Genomic DNA, 27,569 nt, shown 5'->3' on the forward strand with positions numbered 1-27,569 from the left:
ACGAATGAGAGTAAAAACGGAAATCACGTTTTTGAGCAGTCAAACCTTATCGTCTGAAAACGCTCTAAGTCTAAACGTGCTATAAGCATCAGTATTCGATTGCGATAATGTAGAAACGGTTCTTTGATAGAAGTAGCTTAAGTTTAATTGTGATTTTATTTGTTTAAATATTTATTTTTTATTGTATTAAGTATATGTTATTTTCATTAAAAACAAAATCTGACCAAAAAAGTCCAATAACCAACATACTCTTAAAAACAGCAATGTTCTGTTCCTCTACGTACCTGAAGTTACCATTTCTTACCATTTTTATTTTAAAAAGCATACAATTTATATGAGAGCAGTTCACCACTTTTACCATTAATTTGATTACCGCACTAATCGACTTATTGTGTAATAATAATAATAATGTTTCAATAATATAGGCGATAAGCATTTCTTAAATAATGTTGTGGAGTGGCTACCCTTTTTCATACAAATTTGTTCTGTTTACTCACCGATTTGTAGTGCTTGCGTAAAATCCACCAAGAATTTATTTTCGGCACTTTTTAAAAATGCATTTGTAAGTAAAACAATAAGGTAGCTGCACCGTTCTACGATCAATTTTGTCAAAGCAATGTGCTGGAACGCAACGCCGGCAAGTAAGCGATCTTTCACACACAACTAATTAAAAAAATAATATTAATGTCATTCTTTAACTTTTTATAATAATTACCTTAAATTTGTATTCAGAATTATCTTCCAATTTTGTTAACATTTCGGTAACATAAGGTAAATCTGCATCAGCATAAAGAACAAATGCATCATATCTCTGTGGGGGCTTTCCCTGTTTTGCACACATTACATCGTCTGTAGTTAGAATATTTGGGTCTGATCCATGACCAAAATCATCATTATTGTCGACATAGTTGTCTATATCTGCGAAATGTTCATTTTGTTGAATTTTGCTTTGGTAGACTTTTGTATCTTGAACTAAAAAATAAATTAAATCAATTAGTTAAGCCAAGACATTAATTAATAATAAATAATTGTTCAATTTTTTTGGTCTGCTGCCACGGCCGATCATAAGGATATGTTTGCGTCATTTAACCTTAGAACAAACCTAATCACTAATAAATATAGAAAGTAAAAGTTAATTGTTAACAATAGTCAATAAATGGGATTATCTCTCAATTATGATTTTAAAAATATTACTTTTTCTCTATTGATAATGGTTTTACTGTTTTTCTTTAATATAGATATATTATATTATATAGTATAGTAGTATGATTTTGGTTATATTGCATGCCATTAATTGATTCTGCTTTGTAATTAAATTGGCCATATGGCTTAATGATTATGAATAAATAAATGAAATGAAATGAATGTTTTGTTCTTCAGTTTCCCTTATTAAAAATTAAATGGAAGTGATTCCATGTGAAATCATGATTTCACTGGTTCTTTTGCATGAGTTCAAATGAAGTCATGAAAGATCTGATCTTATTCATCGAATTATCATGAGTTCAAATGGAGTCGTGAAAGATCGGATATTTTTCATGGAATTTTTATGAGTGTAATTGAAGTCATGAGAGATCCGATCTTTTTCATCGAATTTTCATCAGTGCAATTGAAGACGTGAAAGATCCGATCTTTGTCATAATATTTTCATGAGTCCAAATAAATTCAAAAGTACCCGTACAATAAATTTTCAAATAGCAATAAATTTTCAAATTTTCAATAACCCGAATAATTGTTTACTTGCAAACGTAATTGTTAAAATGGAAATTAAAATCAGATGAAAGTGATCGATAGTGGCAAAATATACATATATTAATAGGTGCCCAGACATAACTCCCACGGAGATAACTCCCAACATGATTTTGGGCGTTGTGTCCGCTGCGCTTTGCGGACATATCTCCCAAAATTCGTTGGGAGTTATGTCCATGAAACAAAGCGGACGAGGGTACCAATATATTTGTGCTCGGTTTGTCACGTCCGCATCATCACCTATATCCAACATACAGTGAGATGCCATTGATGTCAGGAGTGGGTGCATATAAGGGGTTGCCTGGACTTGTCCAAGTGAGGGACTTCAACAGGGACTACGTTGAAGCATGCTGCGTGAACACAGCCCCCAATAAGTCGTCAGATTACGAAACTCCCCCGCAGCAACCGCACACGTTCCAATCGTTGTTGTTCCAATTCCAGAAAATACATCCTTTCTGCAATTTCATTGCAGTGGACTCCGAGATAAGATCGAGGAAATATCGGACTTAATGAGTCGAAAAAAGATCAAGGTCGCGACGGTGTATGAAACCAAGCTCAAGAACAACAGCAGCTTACAGTGTTGTGATGGTTTCAACGTACTGAGGAAGGATCGCACTAGAAGTGGAGGTGGGGGATTAGCTTTCCTACTGCACCAGTCTGTTCAATACAGACCTATCTCGCTTGAGTCTGACTCTAATGACTCGTACATGGATTGTATGTGGGTAGCAGTCAGATGTGGAACTGCCAAGGTAGAGTTGCTGAACGTATACATCCGGCCGAAAAATATCCCACTTCTGGAAAGTCATAACCGTCTGGTCTTGGGGTCCTCGGAAACGACCAGATGGGTACAACGCTGGCTGAGCAGATTGATAACTCTCCGTTTTGCTCGGTCAATGAGTTCGCCAGACATAACCTCCCTGGACTGACAAATGACGTCACCCGTAATTTCTCTTAGATCAGAAAATCTCCCCATAATTCTCTACATTAGCAGACCGCCCGAATTCATCACCACTAAATGCCGCACTTTCGTCAAAGAGTTTACCAATCCCCGTTTCATATATCTGCCCAATCCTTCTGATGTTCGGGTAGCGGAAAGGACGTTCCGAGACATCATCACTGCTGCAGCCGGTTGCCATATACCATATTCAACCGAATACCCGAAGTGAGACCAAACTTCCCAGCAGAGGCGACGGGATTAGCAAATGAGCGTGATGACCTTCGTCGTGCCCAGTGACACTGGAAGTTAACAGGTTGGTCGGGAAGCAAAAGCGGAACAAATGGTTAAATCATCTTAAGAGTTGCAACTTCGGAGCCGGTATAAATTGGCCCGATGGCTTAGAATTATTGTAAAGTTGATAAATAAATAAATAAATAAATAAATTATGGGCAACGGTCAAATCACTCTCGAACCCTGGAAAGAAGATAGGACCTCAGTCGCGTTTGGCGACGTTATGTTGACTGACCCAAAGAGCACCCCAGGAGAGACAGGGCGAAGAGAAGAGTACTACGTCACATTAGATCTCCTCCTGCCGAGGATGAACCACCACAGTTTAGAATGGATGATGTTGAGAATGCCATGGAGAACGCTAAGTCATCCACCGCGTTGGACCCTGGTGGAATCTCCATGGTAAATGCTGAAACAGCTGGATGAGCCGGGAGTTGAGTATCTAACTAAAGTTCTGGAAAATGGGTAGAAAAGGTGAATCGTACAGGCCGATTTCGCTTTTGTCGCCCGAGGCAAAGACTCTTGAGGCCTTAGTCCTAGCCAGCGTCAGAAATAGCTATCCAGTAGCCGATCAACAGCTTGGATTCCGTAAGCAGCACAGCTAGAGTTTCTGGTCGGGAATTCCCGGGAATTCTCGATTTTGTTCGAACGGGATTTCCCGGGAAATTTTTTTTGAAATTCCCGGGAATACGGGTATTTGTATTTTTCATATATAAGTCTTATCTAATTTGTCTTATAGTTATTTGATGTTAAAAATATAGTGGAATAGCGATTATTCATGCCCCGATAATTCGTAATTCCGGATAATTTGTAACAAATTTAGGGTCCATAGTAAAAATCTCGGTAATTCGTGTAAAATACATACATTTTGGTCCTCTCAATAATTATTGTTTTTTTCTGGAATTCGAAGTCTGAATAAAATCACTCAAATCTGAACTTTTTGGAGTCATTTCCTTGTTGTTCTAGTCCATATTTTTATTAATGGCATTCTTGAAGTATATTAATTTGCTAAGATATAAATTCTGTGATCGATTCGAATCGTTGTTTTCTCCAAAATTATTGTAAAAACTGTATAAAGTAAAAAAAATTCCCATATCATTGACCTAAAAAATAGAGTCGCACAGCAATGTTTGATGTGAAGGAAGCCTTTGCGAGGATGGTCGTGGAAAAGAACAATCTCCGCAAATTAGTCAGGAAGAATTGGTTGGCTTGACCAGCTGCCATATAAGATGTATTAGTACTTTCAAAATTTTGACGCATCGTCTTTAATATTGATCCAAAGATATAACTAATGATACAACTATAAATATAAGGAGTATTTATTTCCTTTATGTTTGCTCTCTGTCACGTCTATGCCCCACGAACTCGATTTCTCATAGTCCCGCGAATTCCCGGGTTCCCGGGAATGAGAAATTTTTATTCCCGATTTCCCGGGAATGGAAAAAAGTCGGGAATTCCCAAACTATAAGCACAGCACGACAACAGCGCTGCACGCCATCTCCACACATATTTGTCGAGGACTCAACCCGAGACCGCCGTGTGGCAGAACAGTAATGTGGCGCTTGACTTATATAGAGCAAACATGGTCACATTTGGCACGGCGGTGCCGATGATTTTCGGCAATTTACACGCACACGACCCGAATGCACAGAAAGAGCGTAGAAAAGAGAACAAATGTTTTGATTTGTTATTGTTTTATAGCTTGCGTGAATACAAACTTACTAACACACTGTTTTAAGTTGCCTATATTTTGAATACATTCACATTTTCTCGTTCTCTTTTTGGTCATGCCTAATTCAATGCGCTCCATGGTACAATTACAATTGTACCATGGTACGCACTTTTTGTGCATTCGGGTCGTGTGTGTGTGAATTGTAAATTCCCGAAAATCATCGGCACCGCCGTGCCAAATGTGACCATGCTTGAATTAGATACATGTTTACTTGTACAGTGACTCACTGAAAATGAAGCAACCTGAAATAAAAAGTAAACGTTAAGAACGTGGAAACGAGTTGGGATTTTTTAACAATTCAAAAAACAATGTTGTAGGCTGAAAGCTATTTTCAAAGAAAAGTGCGAAAACTTTTGTTCTATGCCCTGATTTTTTCCTCTATAAGGGCAATGCCGTTAAAGACTAGTATGGGGCAAGGATAGCTGATACAGGACTTTCAAAACAACATTAGATTGTTTGTAGGTACTCTGAATTTAATAACCCCTAATGCTTTTTCATAGTCATTTTTTGGAAAATAACTTCAAAAATTAGAAATTTCAAGCCAATTGCCCACAAAGGGGCATTAATTACAGTCATGCCAAAATTACGTCAGGAATATCATTTTTTTTTTTTCTATCGGAATCAATTACAAAACTACTGAAAACTGCACTGTTAAAAAATATCTGCTCATTTCCAAGATATCAACCTTTACATTTTTTATTTCATGTTGCATCATTTTCATACATACATATGTTTACTACGAGGAGAAATTTAAAACAACAACAACATTATTTGTGTGTTTCAATAACCTAAAAAAGCTAATGAACATTAATTTATGTACATTAGGGATATAACTTTTTGCACTTTTTTTGCAAATATCAAAAATACCACCACATAGCCGTGTAGAGCATGGAAAACTATTATGAAATACGGCGTAAATTTTCTCAATCGCGAAAAAAGTTTCCGCACCAAATGCATTGAAGTTCAGTAATGCATTTTTTAATTTTAACTGTAATGACAACATATTTGCTTTTAATTAAAATTTTTATTTTTTTGTAATCTAATTTAAAATCATTATCAAAGGGTTCTGGACCAATTTGTTCTCAAATCGCGCCATTTCGGAGCATTTTAGGAATTTTTGATACTATTGCAATTTTTGTTTTTATACCCTCCACCATAGTATGGAGGGTATATTAAGTTTGTTTTTCCGTTTGTAACGCATTGAAATACTCATTTGCGACCCTATAAAGTATATATATTCTTGATCAGGGTAAAATTCTAAGTCGATCTGAGCACGCCCGTCCGTCCGTCCGTCCGTCTGTGGTAATCACTCTAGCATCCACAAAAATGGAGATAGGACGCTGAAATTTTGGGAAATTGCGTCTTTTGTTTGCAGGCAGGTCAAGTTCGATGATGGGCTATATCGGTCCACGTTTTGGTATAGCCCCCATATAACGGTACCCCCGATTTACGGTGTTTTGACGTTTTTAGCTACATTTTCAGACCGATTTGGCTAGAATTTGACAGTTAGGGTTCTTAAGTATCAATAAACATATGTAACAAAACTTGTGGACATAGGTCCACGTTTTGGTATAGCCCCCATATAACGGTACCCCCCGATTTGCGGTATTTTGACGTTTTTAGCTACATTTTTAGACCGATTTAGCTATAATTTGACATTTAGGGTTCTTAAGTATCAATAAACATATATGACAAAAGTTGTGGACATAAGTCCACGGTTTGGTATAGCCCCCATATAACGGTACCTCCCGATATACGGTATTTTGACGTTTTTAGCTACATTATCAGACCGATGTAGCTATAATTTGACATTTAGGGTTCTTAAGTGTTAATAAACTTATATAATAAAAGTTGTGGACATAGGTCCACGTTTTGGTATAGCCCCCATATAACGGTACTCCCCGATTTGCGGTATTTTGACGTTTTTAGCTACATTTTCAGACCGATGTAGCTATAATTTGACATTTAGGGTTCTTAAATGTCAATAAACTTATATAACAAAAGTTGTGGACATAGGTCCAAGTTTTGGTATAGCCCCCATATAACGGTACCCCCGATTTGCGGTATTTTGACGTTTGTAGCTACCTACGTAAAATAATTATATGTGCAAACTAATATTGTGATATTTATCGTCGAAAACAAAATACATTTCCAATATTATTTTTACATGGTGGTTAGTGCTTACGATTGCTTTTAAAATATAAAAGAAAATTGCGTTCTTATTAATTTCATATTAGAGAAAAATAATTTATAAAAAATTTGTCATAGAAAATAATTATATGTGCAATAACGAAAATTTTTAAAAAAATTCATAATAATGAACAAAATTGTTGTACATTTAACATGATATTGCATTGTCCTTGTGGATTAGGACTTGCTGTAGCCTTCGTCTCATAGAACCGAGTAGGTTTCTTAAGGTGTTAGTGGCGATATACTCCCATTCCGCCAATAATGCACATTTCAATTTTTTCAGCGTCGTGCACTCCTTTGACTTCGGGAAAACTTTGGCGGATAGTATGCCCCGAAGGGCTTCGATGGGTATGTGGACATGAGTTATAGCTGGCCACTCCAATAACCGTACATTTCGTGCCTTTAAAAACTCCTTTGTAGGTCCAACAGGGTGATTCGGGGCAATATCCTGCTGGAAAGTCCAATTTTATCCGTAGAGTTCTCCAGCAAAATCTATTAAGTTGTTCTCTAACAACTAAATTTATGTTTCGGCACTCATTTTTGTCGGAACAAAACCTAAAGTAGACTTTCGTCGATGTTAAGTGTTCCCTTTATGACGTGACAGACGCGAATGTTTTATAATTCTCATATAATTATTTTTTATTGGTTTGTAAATTAAAATCGAATGTCTCAACTGACGGGATTACAAATTAAATCCAATTAAGGTATTACCACTAAGCAAAAAGTGAGAGGACATAAGCAAAATGTAGAAAAAATTGAAATTTAATACAGTTAGAATTTATTTGAGAATTGGGAAGTTTTCGAGGAGGATCTCTTATGGTATGCGCTGCATTCAGAGCTGGACGAAAGCCTAATTTAAGTTTTGTTCCGACAAAAATGAGTGCCGAAACATAAATTTAGTTGTTAGAGAACAACATAATAGATTTTGCCGGAGAACTGTACGGATAAAATTGGACTTTCCTGCAGGACATTGCCCCGAATCACCATGTTGCACCTACAAAGGAGTTTTTAAAGGCACGAAATGTACGGTTATTGGAGTGGCCAGCTATAACTCATGGCCACAAACCCATTGAAGACCTTCGGGGGATACTATCCGCCAAAGTTTTTGCGAAGTCAAAGGAGTGCACGACGCTGAAATAATTGAAATGTGCATTATTGGCGGAATGGGAGTATATCACCACTAACACCTTAAGAAACCTAGTCGGTTCTATGAGACGAAGGCTACAACAAGTCCTAATCCACAAGGACAATACAATATAATGTTAAATGTACAAAAATTTTGTTCATTATTATGAATTTTTTAAAAATGTTCGTTATTGCACATATAATTATTTTCTATGACAAATTCTTTATAAATTATTTTTCTCTAATATGAAATTAATAAGAACGAAATTTTCTTTTATATTTTAAAAGCAATCGTAAGCACTAACTACAATGTAAAAATAATATTGGAAATATATTTTGTTTTCGATAATAAATATCACAATATTAGTTTGCACATATAATTAGTTTACATAGGTATAATTTGACATTTATTGTTCTTAAGTGTCATTAAACTTATGTGACAAAACTTGTGGACATAGGTCCACGTTTTGGTATAGCCCCCATATAACGGTACCCCCCGATTTACGGTATTTTGACGTTTTTAGCTACATTTTCAGACCGATATAGCTATAATTTGACATTTAGGGTTCTTAAGTGTAACTAAATTTATATAACAAAAGTTGTGGACCTAGGTCCACGTTTTGGTATAGCCCCCATATAACGGTACCCGCGATTTACGACATTTTGACGTTTTTATCTACATTTTCAGACCGATTTAGCTATCAATTGACATATAGGGTTCTTAAATGTCAATAAACTTATATAACTAGTGGACATAGGTCCATGTTTTGGAATAGCCCCCATATAACGTTACCGCCCGATTTCAGGTATTTTGAGAATTTTACCAACAAATTTTAACCGAATTATCTGTAATTTGAACATTTGAAATTCTTAGTGGTCACCACACCTCTCCACCAAAAATTGTCAAGAAAGCCCCCATATAACGGTACCTCCCGATTTTCAGTAATTTGATGATTTTAGCTACAATATTAAACCGAACTAGCAGTAATTTGACATTTGAAGTTCTTAGTGGTCACAACACCTCTCCATCAAAAATTGTCAACATAGCCCCAATATAACGATACTTCCCGATTTTCGGTACTTTGAGGATTTTACTTAAAATGTTTAACCGAACGTAGGTCCATGTTTTTGTATAGCCCCAAAACAAACCTCCCGATTTTCCGTACCTTAGCTTTATTTTTGGACGAACTTTTTGTAATTTGAAATTTAAAAGTCAACAAAAATTCTGCAACAAAAATTGTTCATTTAAGTTCATATTTTCGTATAGCCCAGATACCTCCGAACTAGCTGTTAATGACATTTGAAGTTCCCACGTTATGTACCGATTTTCGATATTTTAAGGATTCTAGCTAAATTTTTTAACCGAATTAGGAGTTATTTGACATTAAAGGCTCCCATCAAAAACTCTCAACATAGACCCATGTTTTATTATAACCCCTATATAACAGTACCTCCCAATTTCTAGCCCACCAAAAATTGTCAACAGTAAGATATAGGCACCATAAAAAAGGGCCTCCCGAATGAAGCATTTTTTGTACATTATCTGACATTTTAACGTACTCACTTAAAGTTGGGGACAGGAATGAATATTTTATGGTGGAGGGTATGAAACTTAATGCTTTTTTACTTGTTTCTTTATAAACTCGCGAATATTATATATAATATAATTAAAGGAAAAAGAAATATCTGAGCGAATAATTTGAAAGAAGTAACGAACGTTATTGAACAAATAACAAGTAAGCCAAGGCTATAGTCGGACGGGGCCGACCATGTGATACCCTACACCTTTACCACTGGGAATTAGCTTTTCACAAATCAAAATTTATTTATGGAACAAATAAACTTATTGTAAGAAATAACTTTGTGGATTCTGGTACCGTATCACACCAAGCTTAAATAATAATATAATAATTGTTTCACAAACATCTCAGGAGGGACAAGGGAGACTCCTCTCATATCAATGAGTGAGTGTACCCCGATTCATATTCGCTCAATGATACGGCTGAAATACTCAAAAAATGTCGCAAACCTTACTGAAGGATATTTTGCCAAAGTTGAAAATTTGATTTTGCCTGGTTGGGGAATCGTTTTGCAAAAAGGTGGCAAAGCCATGCCGCAATGTACATATGTATAAAAATCCAACTGGACAATTAAAACGTTAGGGCATCATGTAATTTGCAACAATGCAAAAACTGCCGGCATATGCCCTCCAGGAAATAAAATATAGACCAAAAATATTTTTTGTATTTTTCATACAAAAGTAATGGTCTATTTCATCCGCTAAATAATATCAGATCATCATACAAAATTGTAAGCATCTTCTTCTACCTAAACTTTTACCTCGTGCAAAAGTTTGTGATTATTGAGCTATAATTGCGAACTCTAGCGTGTTTATGATAACACTACAAACGAATAATTGGGTACATTGGGCTGTAAGTAACTCTGTTATCTTATCATGTACACCAACACAATTGAAATCAATAGAAAGGTCGAGGGTTCCTCTTCCAAGTATAGCTTACTTACCCGAAATGTCTCTTCCAGGAAAACAGATATAAGCTGTATATTAAAAATTTTCACAATTTTCACACAAAAGTTGTGGTCCATTTAACACTCTAAATATATTCTGATCGTCATCTCAAATTGCATGCTTCTTCCTTGTCATATACTCTTACCTTATTTAAAATTTCGAGGCGATCGGAATATTATTGCGACCTACAGAGCAGCTACAAAATCGGATAAAAATTATGTTTTGGTCCATTTCACCCGCTAAATATTTCACGATCATCACCAATTAAAATAGCGATATATTCTGATGTGAAACCGACCTCCATACCAAATTTCGTGACGATCGGTCCATAATTGCGGCCTGGAGTTTGATTACAATTTATAATGGACAGACGGACACACGGACGGACGGACACACATTCCAAAATCGCTTTATCTCGCCGAGATATGAAGCTTGGTATACCACATTGGGGGGTCTCCGACGAATATTTCGCGGTGTTACATGAATTTTTACCAAAACAAACTTATAATACCCTTTCCACATAGTGGTGTAGGGTATAAAAATACAACATAAAAGCAAATGAAAATTAAACAAGAAAAAGTCGCCACTAAACAAAATAAAATAAATAAACGCCGAAACTAATTAATCCTTTGAACCCCGAACTTTTTCCGTAGAGATAAAAATATTTTTTATATTTATTATGATTCGTTGTCGCAAAAATATGTCCTCTGCAAAAAAAGTTCTTAAAAATTCCTCGTGGTTAGGGAGTTACAAATGTTGCCTGTGGACAACATTGGGCCATCCCTACGTAATGGGGAGGTCGCCCCCACGGTTCGGAAGGGGTGGGAAAGTGTGGCGTTGGGAACGTTCGATAAAAAAAAATTATCGTTGTATTTTTATTATTCATGATGTGGAAAAGCATAAGCTGATGAGATTTTCTTAATTCTAGAGGGAAATTTATGGAAATGAAATAGAAATTTGGGTTATATTTTCACAAATTAGCCAATTTTGATGTATATGGTGGTGTTCATATAATTTGAAATGCTCAAATTGACATTTTTCAGAATAGAAGCGTTTGGAAAATATTTTCTATTTTGAATGCAGACTCTAAACCTGATAATATTACTCTTAATCCAATACAAACAATTATCATCGTCGATATTTAAACAGATATTCGCTTGATATCTTACAAATTTCTAATATTTAATATGAATATTCACCAAAAAATTGTCAATTTTCTCTTAATTCAAGTCCAATCTTCGAATAATAATATAAATACAACATTTTTCACAAGCCCGAATGTCCCAATGATCCTTTGTATTTATTTGAATACCACTTACCAACATTTTCGACTTTCACTAATGTAACCACTTTATTACCACAATGGCCCAATGTTGCCCACACGCAACTTCCAAATTTCAAAAAATTATAACTACTGAATGAAACTGTAAATTGTATGTTTGAATTTTTATTTTATTTGATCAAGATCTCAATTCGTTTGACATTTAACGGTATTTTATACGACCAAAAATATATCTTCTGAAATCTGCCTACCGACACTCACTTAGTGTATATAAATATCCCAAACGGTGTGAGAAATACGCATACCCACAATTCTCTATAGGAATGTTGTACACCCATATCGAATACAAAATACCTAATTTCAGTCATTACGATGGCATAATCAGGCAAAACCTTTAAAATACCGACAATTTCAACCCATTTTCAATACCAAACATCCTAGGAGTAATTGAGACTTCTAATGCCACCGTGGTGCAATGGTATGCACACCCGCCTTGCACGCTAAAGGTTGTGGGTTCGATTCCCCGGCCAGTCAACATCAAACACTTTTCAACGGTGGCAAAATACCCCTCAGTAATGTTGGCGACATTTTCTGAGTATTTCAGCCTTGTACAACTTCTCTACAAGTGGTGTCTTAGACACGCCGTTCGGACTCGGCGATAAACAGTAGGTCCCATATCATTGAGCTAATATGGTGCACTCATTGATATGAGAGAAGTCTCCCCTGTCCCGCCTGGGATGTTTGTGGAACAATTATTATTATTATGTTCATATCAAAGTCTATATTATCATACAAAGAATTGAAACCATTACACATCCTACCGACAGGTTCACATGATAAATAATTTGTACAATGATAATCTTTAAAACAAAAATAGTGTTCAACATTATGCGTCTGATTTTTAATGTTGGTAATCGAATCAACTTTAGATTGCGTATATGAGGGAAAAACAAAGTCCTATTCCAATGAAAACTTCTCAAGGCAAAAAGTGAAACTGTTTTTGAAGGGATTCTATTTTATCGACATAAATTGCATAGTGAGGATTCCATATTACCGATCCATATTCTAATATTACATATCTAACAAGAGAAACAAATAATTGCTTAGTGACATATGGGTCTGAAAATTCCTTAGCCCGTCTTTTCATAAAACCTAATACACCATTTGCTTTATTCGCCATTGATATAATGTGAATATTAAAATTTAATTTTGGATCCATTAAAATACCGAGATCAATAAACGATACTACGGACATCAAAACTGCCCCGTCAATGTTATAATTCCCTGACAATTGAGAATTCCTGGTAAAGCACATATGTTTACATGTTTTTGTGTTTATGTTTTTAGATTTAAATGTTGTTTAATCAAAATTTTGACATTATCTGTATACACAGAAAAAAAAAACAAATTCATTCAATTTATGAATAGCGTTCAAAAATTGTCTCTAATGTTCAGATTTTTACATTATATGAACCTAATTCATAAAGCAATAAATACTGGTTTCTTTTTTCAATGAAACATAAACATGGGATATATGTATATTCTCTTTTGCAAAATATGAACCAATTCATTCATTACAAAATAATCGTCTTCAAAGCAAGAAAAAGTTACTTATATTCAAAACTGTGTTTAAATTTTTTATAAATTTATTTTTTCGCTTGAGTTGGAGTATTCAGTATTTTTTTGGAAAAGCCGAAAAGTGAGTGTGATTCTCATTCATATGGGAATACTAGACACTTAAAGAGTTCGGTTTTTCGCTAAAAAGGCATCATTTCAAAAACTGAGAAGCCAATTGATAATTCCCTTCGCCGGGATGAAATCATGATATTGGTAGCGATCAGTGAAATTTTGCAACACTGTCAGTTCGTTTTGAAAAACATTACTCTGTGTAATAGAGTGTAATAAAAGAACTTGAGCCATTGGGGAAATACTCCAACTTAAGCAATCAAATGAGATTGAATCTTCAACAATAAACAAAACAAACAAAAACAGCGGATGCACGCGCATGGAACTTTGTTAAAAACAAAATTCCAACAACAACCTCACAGGCAACTGTGTTGATGTTCTTTTCAACTCACAGAATTCGATGAATTCTTAGTTGATACGTGCTGACATGTTGCAGAATATTTTGATTTTGGTGTTTCTTTGGAAAAGCCGAAAAGTGAGTGTGATTCTCATTCATATGGGAATACTAGACACTTAAAGAGTTCGGTTTTTCGCTGAAAAGGCATAATTTCAAAAACTGAGAAGCCAATTGATAATTCCCTTCGCCGGGATGAAATCATGATATTGCGATCAGTAAAATTTTGCAGCGATCAGTAAAATTTTGCAACACTGTCAGTTCGTTTTGAAAAACATTACTCTCTGTAACAGTGGGTAATAAATGAAGTTGACCCATTGGGGGAATACTCCAACTCATGCAATCAAATGAGATTGAATCTTCAACAAAAAGCACAAAACAAACAAAAAACAGCGGAGGCACGCGCAGGGGAACTTTGTTAAAAACAAAATTCCAACAACAACCTCACAGGCAACTGTGTTGATGTTCTTTTCAACTCACAGAATTCGATGAATTCTTAGTTGATACGTGCTGACATGTTGCAGAATATTTTGATTTTGGTGTTTCTTTGGAAAAGCCGAAAAGTGAGTCTGATTCTCATTGATATGGGAATACTAGACACTTAAAGAGTTCTGTTTTTCGCTAAAAAGGCATCATTTCAAAAACTGAGAAGCCAATTAATAATACCCTTCGCCGGGATGAAATCATGATATTGTTAGCGATCAGTAAAATTTTGCAACGCTGTCAGTTCGTTTTGAAAAACATTACTCTCTGTAATAGAGGGTAATAAATGAAGTTGAGCTATTAGGGGAATACTCCTACTCAAGCAATCAAATGAGATTGAATCTTCAACAATAAACAAAACAAACAATTTATTTTTTCTATAAAAATCTTGTTTTTATTTTATTTTGAAATTAGTTTTTTTTATTTAATTTTGTGATTATTGTTCTTTAAACGTTTCTCTTCTAATTGATTTTTCCTAACGAGTTATGTATCTGTAAATCAGAACAATGTGAACCATATGTACATACATTTTGAGTCCATCAGCACTAGCTTGAGTTATTAGATGTTGCATTTATATTAAAGAAATTCAAAAATTGTATATGCGAAATGATGCTATTGATATAGTCAGTGTTTTCCGACAACAAACGAAATCTATAAATGTTTGGTAATTGGACGTCATTTTCCAGTTAGAATTAACAATTTCTTTTCTGAGCAATACACAATGGATATTGGTATCCCGCCTGCAAGATGGACTAGTTCGGCATCGGAAACTCGTCGATTCTCTGGGTTAAAGTAACTACCCAGCAAAATTTGACGGAAGGGGTTCTTTGCGATGACGTGATTTCATGTCATCTTTTGCATTGGTTCAAAGGAAGTCGTGAAAGATCCGATCTTTTCATTAGGATTTGAACCAATGCAAAGGAAGTCGTGAAAGATCCGATCTTTTCATCAGCATTTGTACCCATTCCATCGATCCAATAGAGATGATGTTTGTGTTTTTATTTACACACCTGTTTATTTTCATTTTGGTATGTTCCAGTACTGCAAAAATCTACTAATTTTTACTATTTTTTCCGATAACATAAAGGAAAAATTGTTATCGTAGTAAAAACAAGTAGATTCTTGCAGTTTCTGGAACAGACCAAAGTTGTTAGAACTGTCGTCGTGATGTTGTCTCACATTTCCTGCATATCAAACAACTAAAACTTCTAAACAATTGGTATTATATGAAGTCCCAACCATCGAGCTAAAAATAGAATCGGACTGCACACATTGCTATTTTAAAAGTTCCCTTGTCTGTTCTAAATCTGACATAGAATGAAATCAATCAAATCTCGCTTCTTGGAATTTGAAAAAAAGTCCGAAACGAAAAGGAACAAGAATCTGAAAATAAAGAAGAAACTACTTTTGGAAAGAAACAATTAAAAATAAATTAATTAAGCATAAATGGTATTTTCCATAAAAATTCTCTCCTCCCCGTTCGTTACATTTTGTTCTTAGAGATCCCTAAAGCAAGCCGGGTTGTAGATCCCTACATATTTCCGTCACTAAACAAAAGAGTATAAATTACCAAAATGTTGTTATAAAATAACAAAATTATAAAATAAAAGTAATTTACGAAATAAAAATACTTAAAGGAGTGCATTTGGAGTCCATGTTGAAATCTGAACTGGTGATGGGAAGATAATTGAAAAACCCTTTTGTAAGATGAAAGAATATCAGTTGCGGAGAACGGAGGAAGTAATCTTTTGCGTTGCAGCGGTGGTGATTACATTGCAATTTTGGATGTAAACTTTTGAAAAACTAAACTGATAAATTAATTGTAGCTATTTCATTAACTCGTTTGAATTAATAAAGAGTTTTGTTTTTCATGAAAACCATATTTTAATACAGCATTTCCATTTTCCAAACAAGACATGAAAATTTCATGCCAAGGGGTTGGTGAAAGTGACATGCCAAAGCATTGGTTAAAATGACATGTCAAAGCATGGGTGAAAATGACGTGTCAAAGCATTGGTGAAAATGACATGTCAAATCATTGGTGGAAATGACATGCCAAAGCATTGGTTAAAATGACATGCTTAGGATCCAGAAAAGAACGTCATCTTTTGGGGTCCACGCTCATATAAAATTCATCGATGAAGATGCTAAAAAGATGACATGCTAGATCACTTGCACCCATGATTGAATGTCATCTTTGGCATCGAACATTTTGCTGGGTAGTTCTACCTCAGACCCCTCACAGTGCAATCAACTGTAAACTTTAACATGGGGATGTCATAGGAGGTAACCAATTGACCCTCTATGCATTACCTGTTGGTGGTATTGTACTAGTTCCAAGTTTACAGTCATATACCACTACAATTAAAAAAGTGGTAGATTTTATTTAAGAGTAAATAGTCGCAACTTGCGCCTCGTCGTTTACTCGGGGATAAAAAGTTGTCAATTGGTTCCCTTCGCATTACTTAGGGGTCAGTTTTGTACTAGTACCCCTTAACTCTAGTTTAGAACTATTTAAATAGCGACAATTGGAATTGCTGGCGGGTAGAGAGAAGAAGAGGGTGCAATTTGCATATTTCCTTCGTATTCCTTTATTATACCAGAACAATATGAATAATATGTACGAATATGTTCAGTTCATCAACACTTGCTTCTGTTATTGGATGCTGCTTTTATATTTAAGTTATTAAGAAAATGTAAATGTGAGCTATTTATACAACTCGTCGTTTTTGTTAAGTTAATTTAGTCGCAACCGACGCCTCCTCGTTTACTTGGGGATAAAAAGGTGTCAATTGGTTCCCTCCCCTTTGTACTAGTACGGATTAGAACTAGTTCTGGACTACTTCAATTGCGACAATTGGAATTTTCGTTGCAAGCGGGATCCCACAGGGATCTCCACTATCTGTAATGCTATTCCAAATAACCTCTAACCAAATAAGTAATATCATCAACCAACATCCAAAAATATATCATTGTCTTTACGCCGATGACTTATACATTTTAAATTCTAAGAAGGATAATACCACTACAACAATCTGTTCTCCAACATAATAACTGACATCAACACATGGTCCAAGACATCCGGTGCCAAAATATGTTTCTCAAAGTCTTCAATTCTTCACATTTATTGAAAGCACAATTGTTTTCCCACAGACATATCGGGAAATGGATCTAGTATATCTTACGTCAATAAACTCAAAATTCTGGGCATTGTATTTCAAAAAAAAAAAATATCGGTGGTATGAACACATCCTAAAATTGAAGAAAGATCTAATACCGAGGTCCAACATCATCAAATACCTTTCATCAAAAAGTTTTGTCCACGTAAATACTCTGATATACTTAGTAATGACATTGGTTTTAAGTAAAATCGACTACGGTTTGTATTTATTCGGCAATAGCCCCAATTCAACACTAAAAAAAATAAAATCTGTATACCATGACAGCATCAGAGCAAGTTTGTACGCATACAGAACGACACCCATAACTACATTGCTTATAGAATCTGGGTTACCCTCTCTCGAAGACAGATACCAAGAGTCTATAAATCTGTTATTGCCGAAAATTCTGTCTTCCAAATCCTCGCTTGTCGACGCTGATGTATCAAAAATTATGAAGGCGAAAAGAAAATCTAAAACACCATCAGCCATTTATCACTCTCTTACAAACAACGTACTCAATTTCAAAGATAAGCTGTCTTGTAACAAAATAAAAAGTCCCACTTGGTCTTTTCCAGACAAAGCTTGCAACATATCCCTCAGTACTCTAGGCAAGAGTACAACTCAAAATGAAACACACTCTCAACATTTTCTAAATTTTTCTTCTCTACATTCTGATTGGCAGTTCCTATACACTGACGAATCGAAAACAAACACAGTATCATCACATGCCGTAGTTGATGCTGAAGGCAACGTTTTAAAAACCAAAAAAGTCATAGACTTTGCATCCATCTTCACAGCTGAGGCTGCATTAATAATAAAATAAGTTTCTAATCTATCAAATATTAAATGGACTTCAGTTAATACAATTAGAGATGTATTATCTGAAAATAACAACATTAAATTATATTGGACGCCTGGGCATGGTGGCATTAAAGGAAATGGTTAAGCGGATGAAGCGGCTAAGAATGGATGTACAGCGCCTCTAGTGTATGACACAATTACAGAAAAAATGGATTTGAGAGCTCATATTAAAACTGAGCTCCTTGATATTAGAGCAAACAAATTAGCTCTATTTAGACATAACCATTACAATCATGTCAATCCTAAATGTATCAAGCCCATTTATCTCACATATGTGGACAAAAGAAGATAAGATTATTCTCCAGACTACGTATGGGACATACTATATCCACGCATCAACATCTTATTAACAAGGACATTAACAATACTTGCCCAAAGTGCGGAAGTATCTGTACAGTAGAGCACATCTTACAGAATTGCAACCAACTTCCCCATCATTACCACACATATCTTAACAACCGAGGACTGGATATCCTGAAATCACCGACACCTGCCAACATTGAAGCAATTTATAATTTCATATCAAAATCCAATTTTATAATCTAAACTAATTGTATCGTAATCTTTAACTATTGCAAGCTCTAGCTGATGGCCACAGTAGCCAATGCTAAATCTTGCTTTACTAACTACAGTCAACCAAAAAAAGTCTACATACACCCTATAAATCTCGAGTTTTAAGGGTAAGGAAGCATTTTATGAAAATCCAAGTACATAGTTCTATTTCATATCGCTAATAAACAATATTACATACAACAAACATACAGTCAGGGACAAAAGTTTACATACACCCCCTAAATCTCGGGTATTAGGGTTAGTAGTGATTTTTATGAAATTCCAAATATGCAGTTTTATTTCTTCTCATTAATAAACAATATTTAATAGAACAAAAGTATATTCCATAATAAAAAAAACCGTAAATTTTACAAAAACCTAAAAATGATGGGGACAAAAGTTTACATACACCCCAAGGAAATGTGGGTTTTACCGTGCAATTTATGGAATTAACAGCAAAATTTATGCATTTTATTGTTTTGGAGAATGCCTCTAGGTGTCTGAGATATATTTTAGAGAAAAGAAAAGAATTTTTGGGGGTCAAATGCCGTTATTTAAGATCAAACTTCTTGTATAGCTTGTTAAAGCTTACCCTTGCTCAATTCTTTGCGTTTTTAGGTATTGCACTTTAAAATAAGAACAAAATTAGTGTCAGATTGCAAGTCTTGAGGCCCGAGAAAGCTTTGAAGTTGTTCTTGTGCACAATATACCTTCCCGAACGTCGATAAATGCACGTTTTTCTTCAGATTTCTCAGGAAGTGAATAGATTCCACGGAATTCTTGGCGCAAATTACATACAGAAGGCCTTTAATTGCCTTGTAATATAGTCCGATACATTCTTTTCTTTTCTCTAAAATATATCTCAGACACCCAGAGGCATTCGCCAAAACAATAAAATGTATAAATTTTGCTGTTAATTCCATAAATTGCACGGTAATACCCACATTTCCTTGGGGTGTATGTAAACTTTTGTCCCCATCATTTTTAGGTTTTTGTAAAATTTACCGTTATTTGCATTATGGAATATACTTTTGTTCTATTAAATATTGTTTATTAGAGAGAAGAAATAAAACTGCATATTTGGAATTTCATAAAAATCACTACTAACCCTAATACCCGAGATTTAGGGGGTGTATGTAAACTTTTGTCCCTGACTGTATATTCCATAATACGAATAACAGTAAATTCTATAAAAATTAAAAAAATAATAGGGAAAAAGTGTACATACACCCAATGAAATATTAAGATTACCGTAAAATTTGTGGAATAAGCAATACAAATTTTACATTTTATTGCTTTATCGAATGTCTCAGGTTGTCTATGACATATTTTAGACAAAATAGGAACATATTTGTGAATTAATTGCTGTTATTTAATGTCAGACTTCGCGTATAGCTCGTTAATGCGGACCCTTGCATATTTCTTTGAGTTTTTCAGTCTAGCAGTTTATGAAACCCAAGAAAATACAGTGGGACTAATAATTTTCGGGATCCAAGAGCGCTATGAAGTTTTTCCTGTGGATAATATATGCTCCTGAGCTTCGTTAAATATACGAATTTTTGAGCTTTCTCATAAATTTTATAGTTTTCACAACATTCCAAGAAGCAAATTACATGCAGAAGCCTTCGAATTACCTTGTAATACCTCGAACATCCATTGAATCAGCAATGTAAAAGTATCCGACATTTATAGCGCTTCATGTGACCCTAACGATCATAATACGAGAGCATACTAGTTAACAGTGTAAATTTCATACAAATTTCATGCATTCTTTGGTGGTGCTTTTACTTTGATGCTTTGGTAACTTTAGGAGCGGGTTTGTAGAATAATGTTGTACATTTCTGATTGAGTTAAGGTCCAAAAATTTATTACAAGGTAATTCCAAGGTTCTTGCTTATAAATTGTCCCTTGGAACGCTGTGAAAACTATAAAAATTATGAAAAACTCAGGAAATGGCATATTTAGCGAAGCTCAGGAGCATATATTATCCATAAGAACGCTCTAGGATCTCAAAATAATTAGTCCCACTGTATTTCCTGGGGTTTCATAAACTACCAGACTGAAAAACTCAAAGAAATCTGCGAGGGTCCGCCTTAAGGAGCTATACGCAGCTATACCCAAAGTTCCTATTTTGCCTAAAAGATATGATGGACAACCAGAGACATTCGATAAAGCAATAAAATGTAAAATTTGTATTGTTTATTCCATAAATTTTACGGTAATCTTAATATTTCATTGGGTGTATGTACACTTTTTCCCTATTATTTTTTTAATTTTTATAGAATTTACCGTTATTCGTATTATGGAATATATGTTTGTTGTATGTAATATTCTTTATTAGGGATATGAAATAGAACTATGTACTTGGATTTTCATAAAATGCTTCCTTACCCTTAAAACTCGAGATTAATAGGGTGTATGTAGACTTTTTTGGTTGACTGTATGTATTTACTACATTGTTAATAATAAATAAATAATTTATTTTGAAATTAGTTTTATTATTTTGTTTTGAAATTAGTATTTTTTTTTAATTTTGTAATTATTGTTCTTTAAACGTTTCTCTTCTACTTGATTTTTCTTAATGAATTATGTATCTTGTAGATCAGAACAATGTGAAATAATGCTATTGATATAGTGAGTGTTTTCCGACAACAAACGAAATCTATACAGTATCTGTGAAATATGTAAAGCAATTGTTATTACTATATAAAAGTACTAAGAAACTTAACTTTAGCAATATATACATATATAAAACATATGACTTTCCACGGAAGTGTTGAAGTTTGACGAAGAAAATCTTTACTTTCACTATGAATGATCTTTAAACACTATCATGCATCAACACGCATAACAAACATAAACCAAATTTGTTCTCCGATACAGAAATTGAAACCGGAGCAATCATTTTTTCGTTCGTATTTTATTAACGTCGGCACATCAACAATTACACATTTACAATTTGTCCACAATGTGCAAGAGCAAAACATGTACAATTCTTTTCTCGCTGCTTATTTATAATGAATTTTGCCAAAGCAGCACAAGAGAAAATAGAAAAAATCCCTTCAGAGAGAGAGAGAGAGAGGGAAAAAAGTTCGTCAGACTAACCGGACAGAGTTCGGACCGAAGTCAGTCAGATGCGTCGGAAAAAACTTCCGACTTTGAGCAGACGCGTCGCACTCCGACGTTGTGTTTGCTGGGCTGTTGTGCTTTGTTGACACGAAGTCCATGTGCGTAAATAAATGGAGGGGAGGAAAGACAAAAACAGTAGAAGCTAAACCACAACATATTTAAAGGCAAAGCAAAAAAACCGGTTATTGCAAAAAAAAAAAAAATAATGGTGAATGTAGAGGAAACTAGAAAATTTATTTTTGTATTTTAGGAAAGCATTCATACTTTTGCAAAAATAGTATTGTATATATGAATACAAAAATTTGTCCATTCACTTTAAAAGAGGCGCGTTTAAATTATGGACCAAAAAAATTATGAATGGAATTAGTAAAAAATGCATACTTTTGTTTTTTCTGTGTACATAAATCATTAACAAATAATAAAAATAAAACAGGTCCTAGGTGACTAGGGGACACTAATCAACTTTGATTGATAACTTTCAAACAGAACTAACTGGGATCTGTTACAAAAGTAGGAAGAAATTCATGACAATAAGCCATTACCAAAAAAGTTAATATAAAAGGAGCATGTGATTCACTCTATTAAATGCTTTACAAAAATCCGCGAACATTCTGATAATTTATTAGTTTCTTGATGCCGTTTCTGACCTTTGAGGTAGATGTGGTGCACCCTAGTCCGTCCACAAAATACTCGAAAAATAAGCGTAAATGGGGTGAACAAAATGCTTGAGGCGTGAAGTGAGAGATGAAGTGTGTCTCAGAACAAGCCGGCATAAAACCATAACAAATATGAAAAGAAGACACAAATTACGACCAAAAACACTTCTCAAATTGTGGTGTGTAATTCAACTATCAAAACACAAAGAAGAATAAGAAAGAAGAAACAAATAAAAACAAGTCGAAGAAAAGAGAATAATATTGCCCAGCAGACAAAAACTATTGTTGGATATGACCATTGGCGCTCAAATATTTTGTGCCATGGCCTCTCTAAGAGTGTCTTTCCTTTGCTAAACAGCAGCAGATGAGAATGAAGAGAGAATATGTTCTTGTTGTACATCCGTTAACGTATATGGGTGAGCATAGCTGACATGACAAAAACAATTGTTGTAATTAACAAAAACGATTGTTGGAGTCACAATACTACATACGGAATCTAGAAATATCTTTACAATACATATTTCGTTCTTCGGATATTACTGGATCAATCATGTTTTTTTATCTGCGTGCGGGAACAACGTATATGACAAGAACTACACATAGTAAAAAATCCCTATTAAAATACAACTTTGTTTGAAATACTATAAGAATTTATTAATTAAAGGCCTATTTATTTTACACTTTAAATAGCTTTAGTTCTATGTTTACTGTTTCCATTAATTAAATAAATGTTAGTTGAGCTGAAAACAGCTACTCTGTACATATCAACTGAATAAACAAAATGTTTGCACATAATGTGGCTCTAATACTTCTCACATTGACAACGTAGAGCAATTTGTTTGCTTTAAGTAATATCTGATGCGATCTATCAATCACATGCTACAACGTAGGTCATATCGACCAGCTAATTAATTGATTTTCTTATGGTAAACTTAATACCTTGATTTTTTTCATTAATTGGGACTGACGCATGATTGTGAAAAATTGCATAGAATTATATTTTCTGACATATTTGTATGGAAATTTATTCATAGCTGTTGCAGAGGGAACGTTTGAAATGCAATAAGATAGAGGCAACATACTAAAAGGATTTGTGAAAAGTATTCCACCGTTATTGTATTAAGCGCTAGTCTTAGTACAAATTTGTACAAACTTTTACAAAATGCTGCTGGATTAAAAACTTGTTCAATAAAAGAGAAATGAGAAGTTATTTCAAGTACTTGCAAGAACTTGCAAATACTTTTTACTTGCGAAGGATCGAACAGGCCTATTGCCAAACATGAATTTCGAAAAAGTAATTTTACGGAGTTATGTCCACACAAACTATGGAAACGGTAAACACAGTGCCTCTAGATCGTGGATATTCTCCTTGATTTGCCTTAATGTGTCGCGCCTGCCAACCAGATGGTGATTGGGATGGCTCTCACGGTAACATCCGAGCAAGTACTGCAACGACAGCTTTACTAGAAGAATCTTTGCCTCCTCATGTAAATGGTCCACTGCAGACTTGAGGAGGCACCCTGTTGCTGTTCTCTGGGCGGCATTCTGACAAGCTAGAATCTTATTTCACATAAATTCGGGGACGAAACTGGCGCCACATATTCTTCTCTATATTGATTTATTATGTATTTGTTTACCATTGTCGACACCTCAAATGTTAATACTTTAAAAGATATTTTAATTTTTTAAAATTGTTTACTGTTTACGCCAGCTTGAACAAATTCTTAAAACGAATACGAGTGCTAAGAAAATGAACAACAAAAATATTTTTATCCCTGTGGCTTGAAACCACTGTCAACACCTATGGGGTGGTTCAGGGAGTGCATTAGCTCTTAAATTTCGACAAAAAATGGTTTTAGATCAGTTTTTACCAAAATTGCTAATATATAAGTTTATAATTATGAATCCAATAGATTTGAAAACTGTATGAAAACAAATGTCCTATAGTGGTCCAAAAAATGGTCCTTGCCTCAATTTTTCTATAAATGGAGCACTTATTGACCACTTCTATTAATTTTGTAGACAAAACATTTAGTTACTAGAGGTGTTATTTAAAACTCTAGATGGTTTTCAAAAACAACATATAGGGATTGTCATACCATAAATGGTGTATTTTGAGCCAAGTTTCAACCAGTTTCCATAAACCTTTTATGTTAGGACTGAGCAAAAAGAGTATATTTAATACATTTCTTCTTCGATCAAATAATGTTTTGAAGTCCTCAGCATGTAAAGTTTGTGTAGACAACCTATTTTGCTTTTTACTAATGACGCCAAGGAGAAACGGCTTATGAATGATGGTTCCTATTGAGTGTAGGCTTGTGATAAAGGTTTCGGAAATTCGTACTATAAGGCTTCCACGCAGTTTCGTTGTTGTTGTAACAGTTTTTATTATTGTATGTTTGTTCTTCTTCTCAATCTGGCTCTGGGTCTATCTCCAGTTCCATGAAAGTGGCTGTTTCGATGGGTTGTAACCACAGATCAACTGGAGTTAGATGAGTAGGTTTGGCCGGGCAGTTGAAAATATGCTGTGTGTTGTGCAGGACATGAAGCATACTGGGCAGATGTTTTGCACGGTGCTATCGATACGTGCCCAATAGGAATTTAGGCGACTGCTGACGTGGCAGCTGACGCTCCTCAGCTGCGATATATGGAGGATGTACCCCGAGGATTTCATTCGCACTATATTTGCTTATAACCTTAGCAACTGCGTCCGTGTGAATGTTATTTACGCCTGCTTGATATTCCTGTTGATCTAGGGGTTCTCTCCTGTATCGTTGGACCCTGCCTCTAGATCGTGGATATTCTCCTTGATTTGCCTGAATATGTCGGGCCTACCCATCAGATGGTGATTGGGATGGCTCTCACGGTAACATTCGAGCAAGTACTGCAACGACAGCTTTACTAGAAGAATCGTTGGCACCTGTTAGGCACCCTGTTGCTCAGGGCGGCATTCTGACAATCTTGAATCTTATTTCACATAAATTCACATAAATATAGTTTTTTGTAGGGGTTTTCAGACTTAAGCCACTATAACTTAGCCATTTGTTAACCGATTAAAAAATAATAACTTGTTCGAAAGATATTATTCGCCCCTTTAAAAGGAAGAAGGACAAATAGATATTCGTTGTGAAAAAAGAAAATATGTCCGTTTAAATTTAAAGATGAAAGAAAGTCAGATTTTCACTACTTTTACCGTTATAAAAAAACTAAACGCAGTGACCCAAACGAACTATAGGCACTTACGTTGTCCATGGATCCCAACACGATAAAATTTTGCATTGGGACGCTTGAATATTTTTCTGGTCAACTTTTGTAGCACAATGTCATTTATCGATATTTTCCGAATAGTTTGCACCTTCTCAAGGCCAAAACTGCCTGAAGGAGCGTTCCAATGCTTTTGCGATGTATTAGAGAGTTCTTGATCACTAGACATCGGATTTTAGCATGTTTTTTATTTCTTATCCGATTGGACTCAAATTTTGGATCTAGGCGTTTTGAGGGTAAATTTTTCGATATTTGGGGTCATATCAAAAATATGCAAAAAATATGCAAAAAATATGCAAAATATATGCAAAAAATATGCAAAATATATGCAAAAAATATGCAAAATATGCAAAAAATATGCTAAATATGCAAGTGTTTTTTTTTTTTGACAAAAATCGTCAATTAAATTTGAAAAATCATCAAAAAAGCATTCTAAGTTAAGTTGTTTGACGTTTAACATAGTTTTTTGCAGATTATTATGTTATTGAGGCTCTCCAGATATTCCGCCAAAGCAATAAATCTAGACTAACAAGACTTAAATCCGTTTTCACAAGGTGACAAAATGTCAAATAACCCAGCATTCCTAATACAACATAATTTGCTTCCTATACAAATGTAGATAGATAATGAAAAAATTTCAAAAACTCAATCAGAAATGTCAAAATCAACATGTCCAAATATGATAATAGTTTCTAATCGGCTAAAATTGTCTACCAGAAAAACAAAGGAGCTGGAGTTAGTCATCGCTATTTTTGTTTAGATAAAAGCGCAATTTTTTCTAGTTTTTGGAAAAAGGGTTCGTTTTTTAGCGCAAAATGGGAAACAGTACTAAAGTACCATTTACGATTCCAGGTTCTGGAATATAACTATAATTAGAAGTATACTTTTTGAATATCCACATATTTGATTTGAATATATTTTATAGTGTTTAGTCCTATATTTGTGGTCAAAAAGCTTCTTTGGAAAAACGCTCTAACTGCCGCTTTAATATTGATGACATGGTTTTAGTTTAATGCACTAAAAATACATAATTTTATATGTATATTGTAAGCATACAACCGCTTAATGCAGAATTGGGAAATGTTCACTCCTCGGCGAAAAGTAATGCATTATTTTTAGATTCACTTTTGGTAGTTGTGTTGAGATGTGTATTATTTTATTGTTGTAAAATAATTTCAGCTTAATCTCGGGTTTTGTTGTTTTCAAATTTTAAAAACAACAAGTTTTATTTAAAGTGGGATGTACTTAAAATTGATGTGAAGAACACCAAATGATTAGTGCAAAATTACATGACCACACAATAGCGTGGTAGTGGTAAAATAAGTCAAACCCTTGGAATTATCTTTAACATGGCAAAACCACTCACATATTTCTGCTAAAAAGCATTTGGAATGCTAAAAAATATAGTTCTGTCATTCCTGCTACAGACAAACAATTTTGATAACACAGTCGAAAAGAAATTATACAATCAATTAACTTATACCTGACCGTGTACTCGATAATTTGAACTAATTATTACAAATGTTTCGAATTTGGACAGTTGTTTAATGGGGGAG

At 34.6% G+C, this 27,569-nt stretch overlaps 1 protein-coding gene across 2 annotated transcripts in view; it reads right to left on the reverse strand.

Moving 5' to 3' along the window:
- The window catches only part of Myd88 (myeloid differentiation primary response protein MyD88), a 159,504-nt gene that overhangs the window by 68,102 nt on the left and 63,833 nt on the right, over positions 1–27,569 (reverse strand). For both annotated transcript variants that reach the window (XM_073992675.1, XM_073992676.1), the window contains exons 3-4: positions 716–972; positions 498–663 (exon numbers count right to left, since the gene is read on the reverse strand). In XM_073992675.1, the coding sequence (XP_073848776.1) occupies positions 498–663; positions 716–972 (423 nt within the window). The remainder of the gene's footprint in view (positions 1–497; positions 664–715; positions 973–27,569) is intronic.

This window comes from Musca autumnalis, unplaced genomic scaffold (assembly GCF_047663935.1).
Source record: "Musca autumnalis isolate F117 unplaced genomic scaffold, ASM4766393v1 scaffold_5, whole genome shotgun sequence".
Classification (NCBI taxonomy): Eukaryota; Metazoa; Arthropoda; class Insecta; order Diptera; family Muscidae; genus Musca; species Musca autumnalis.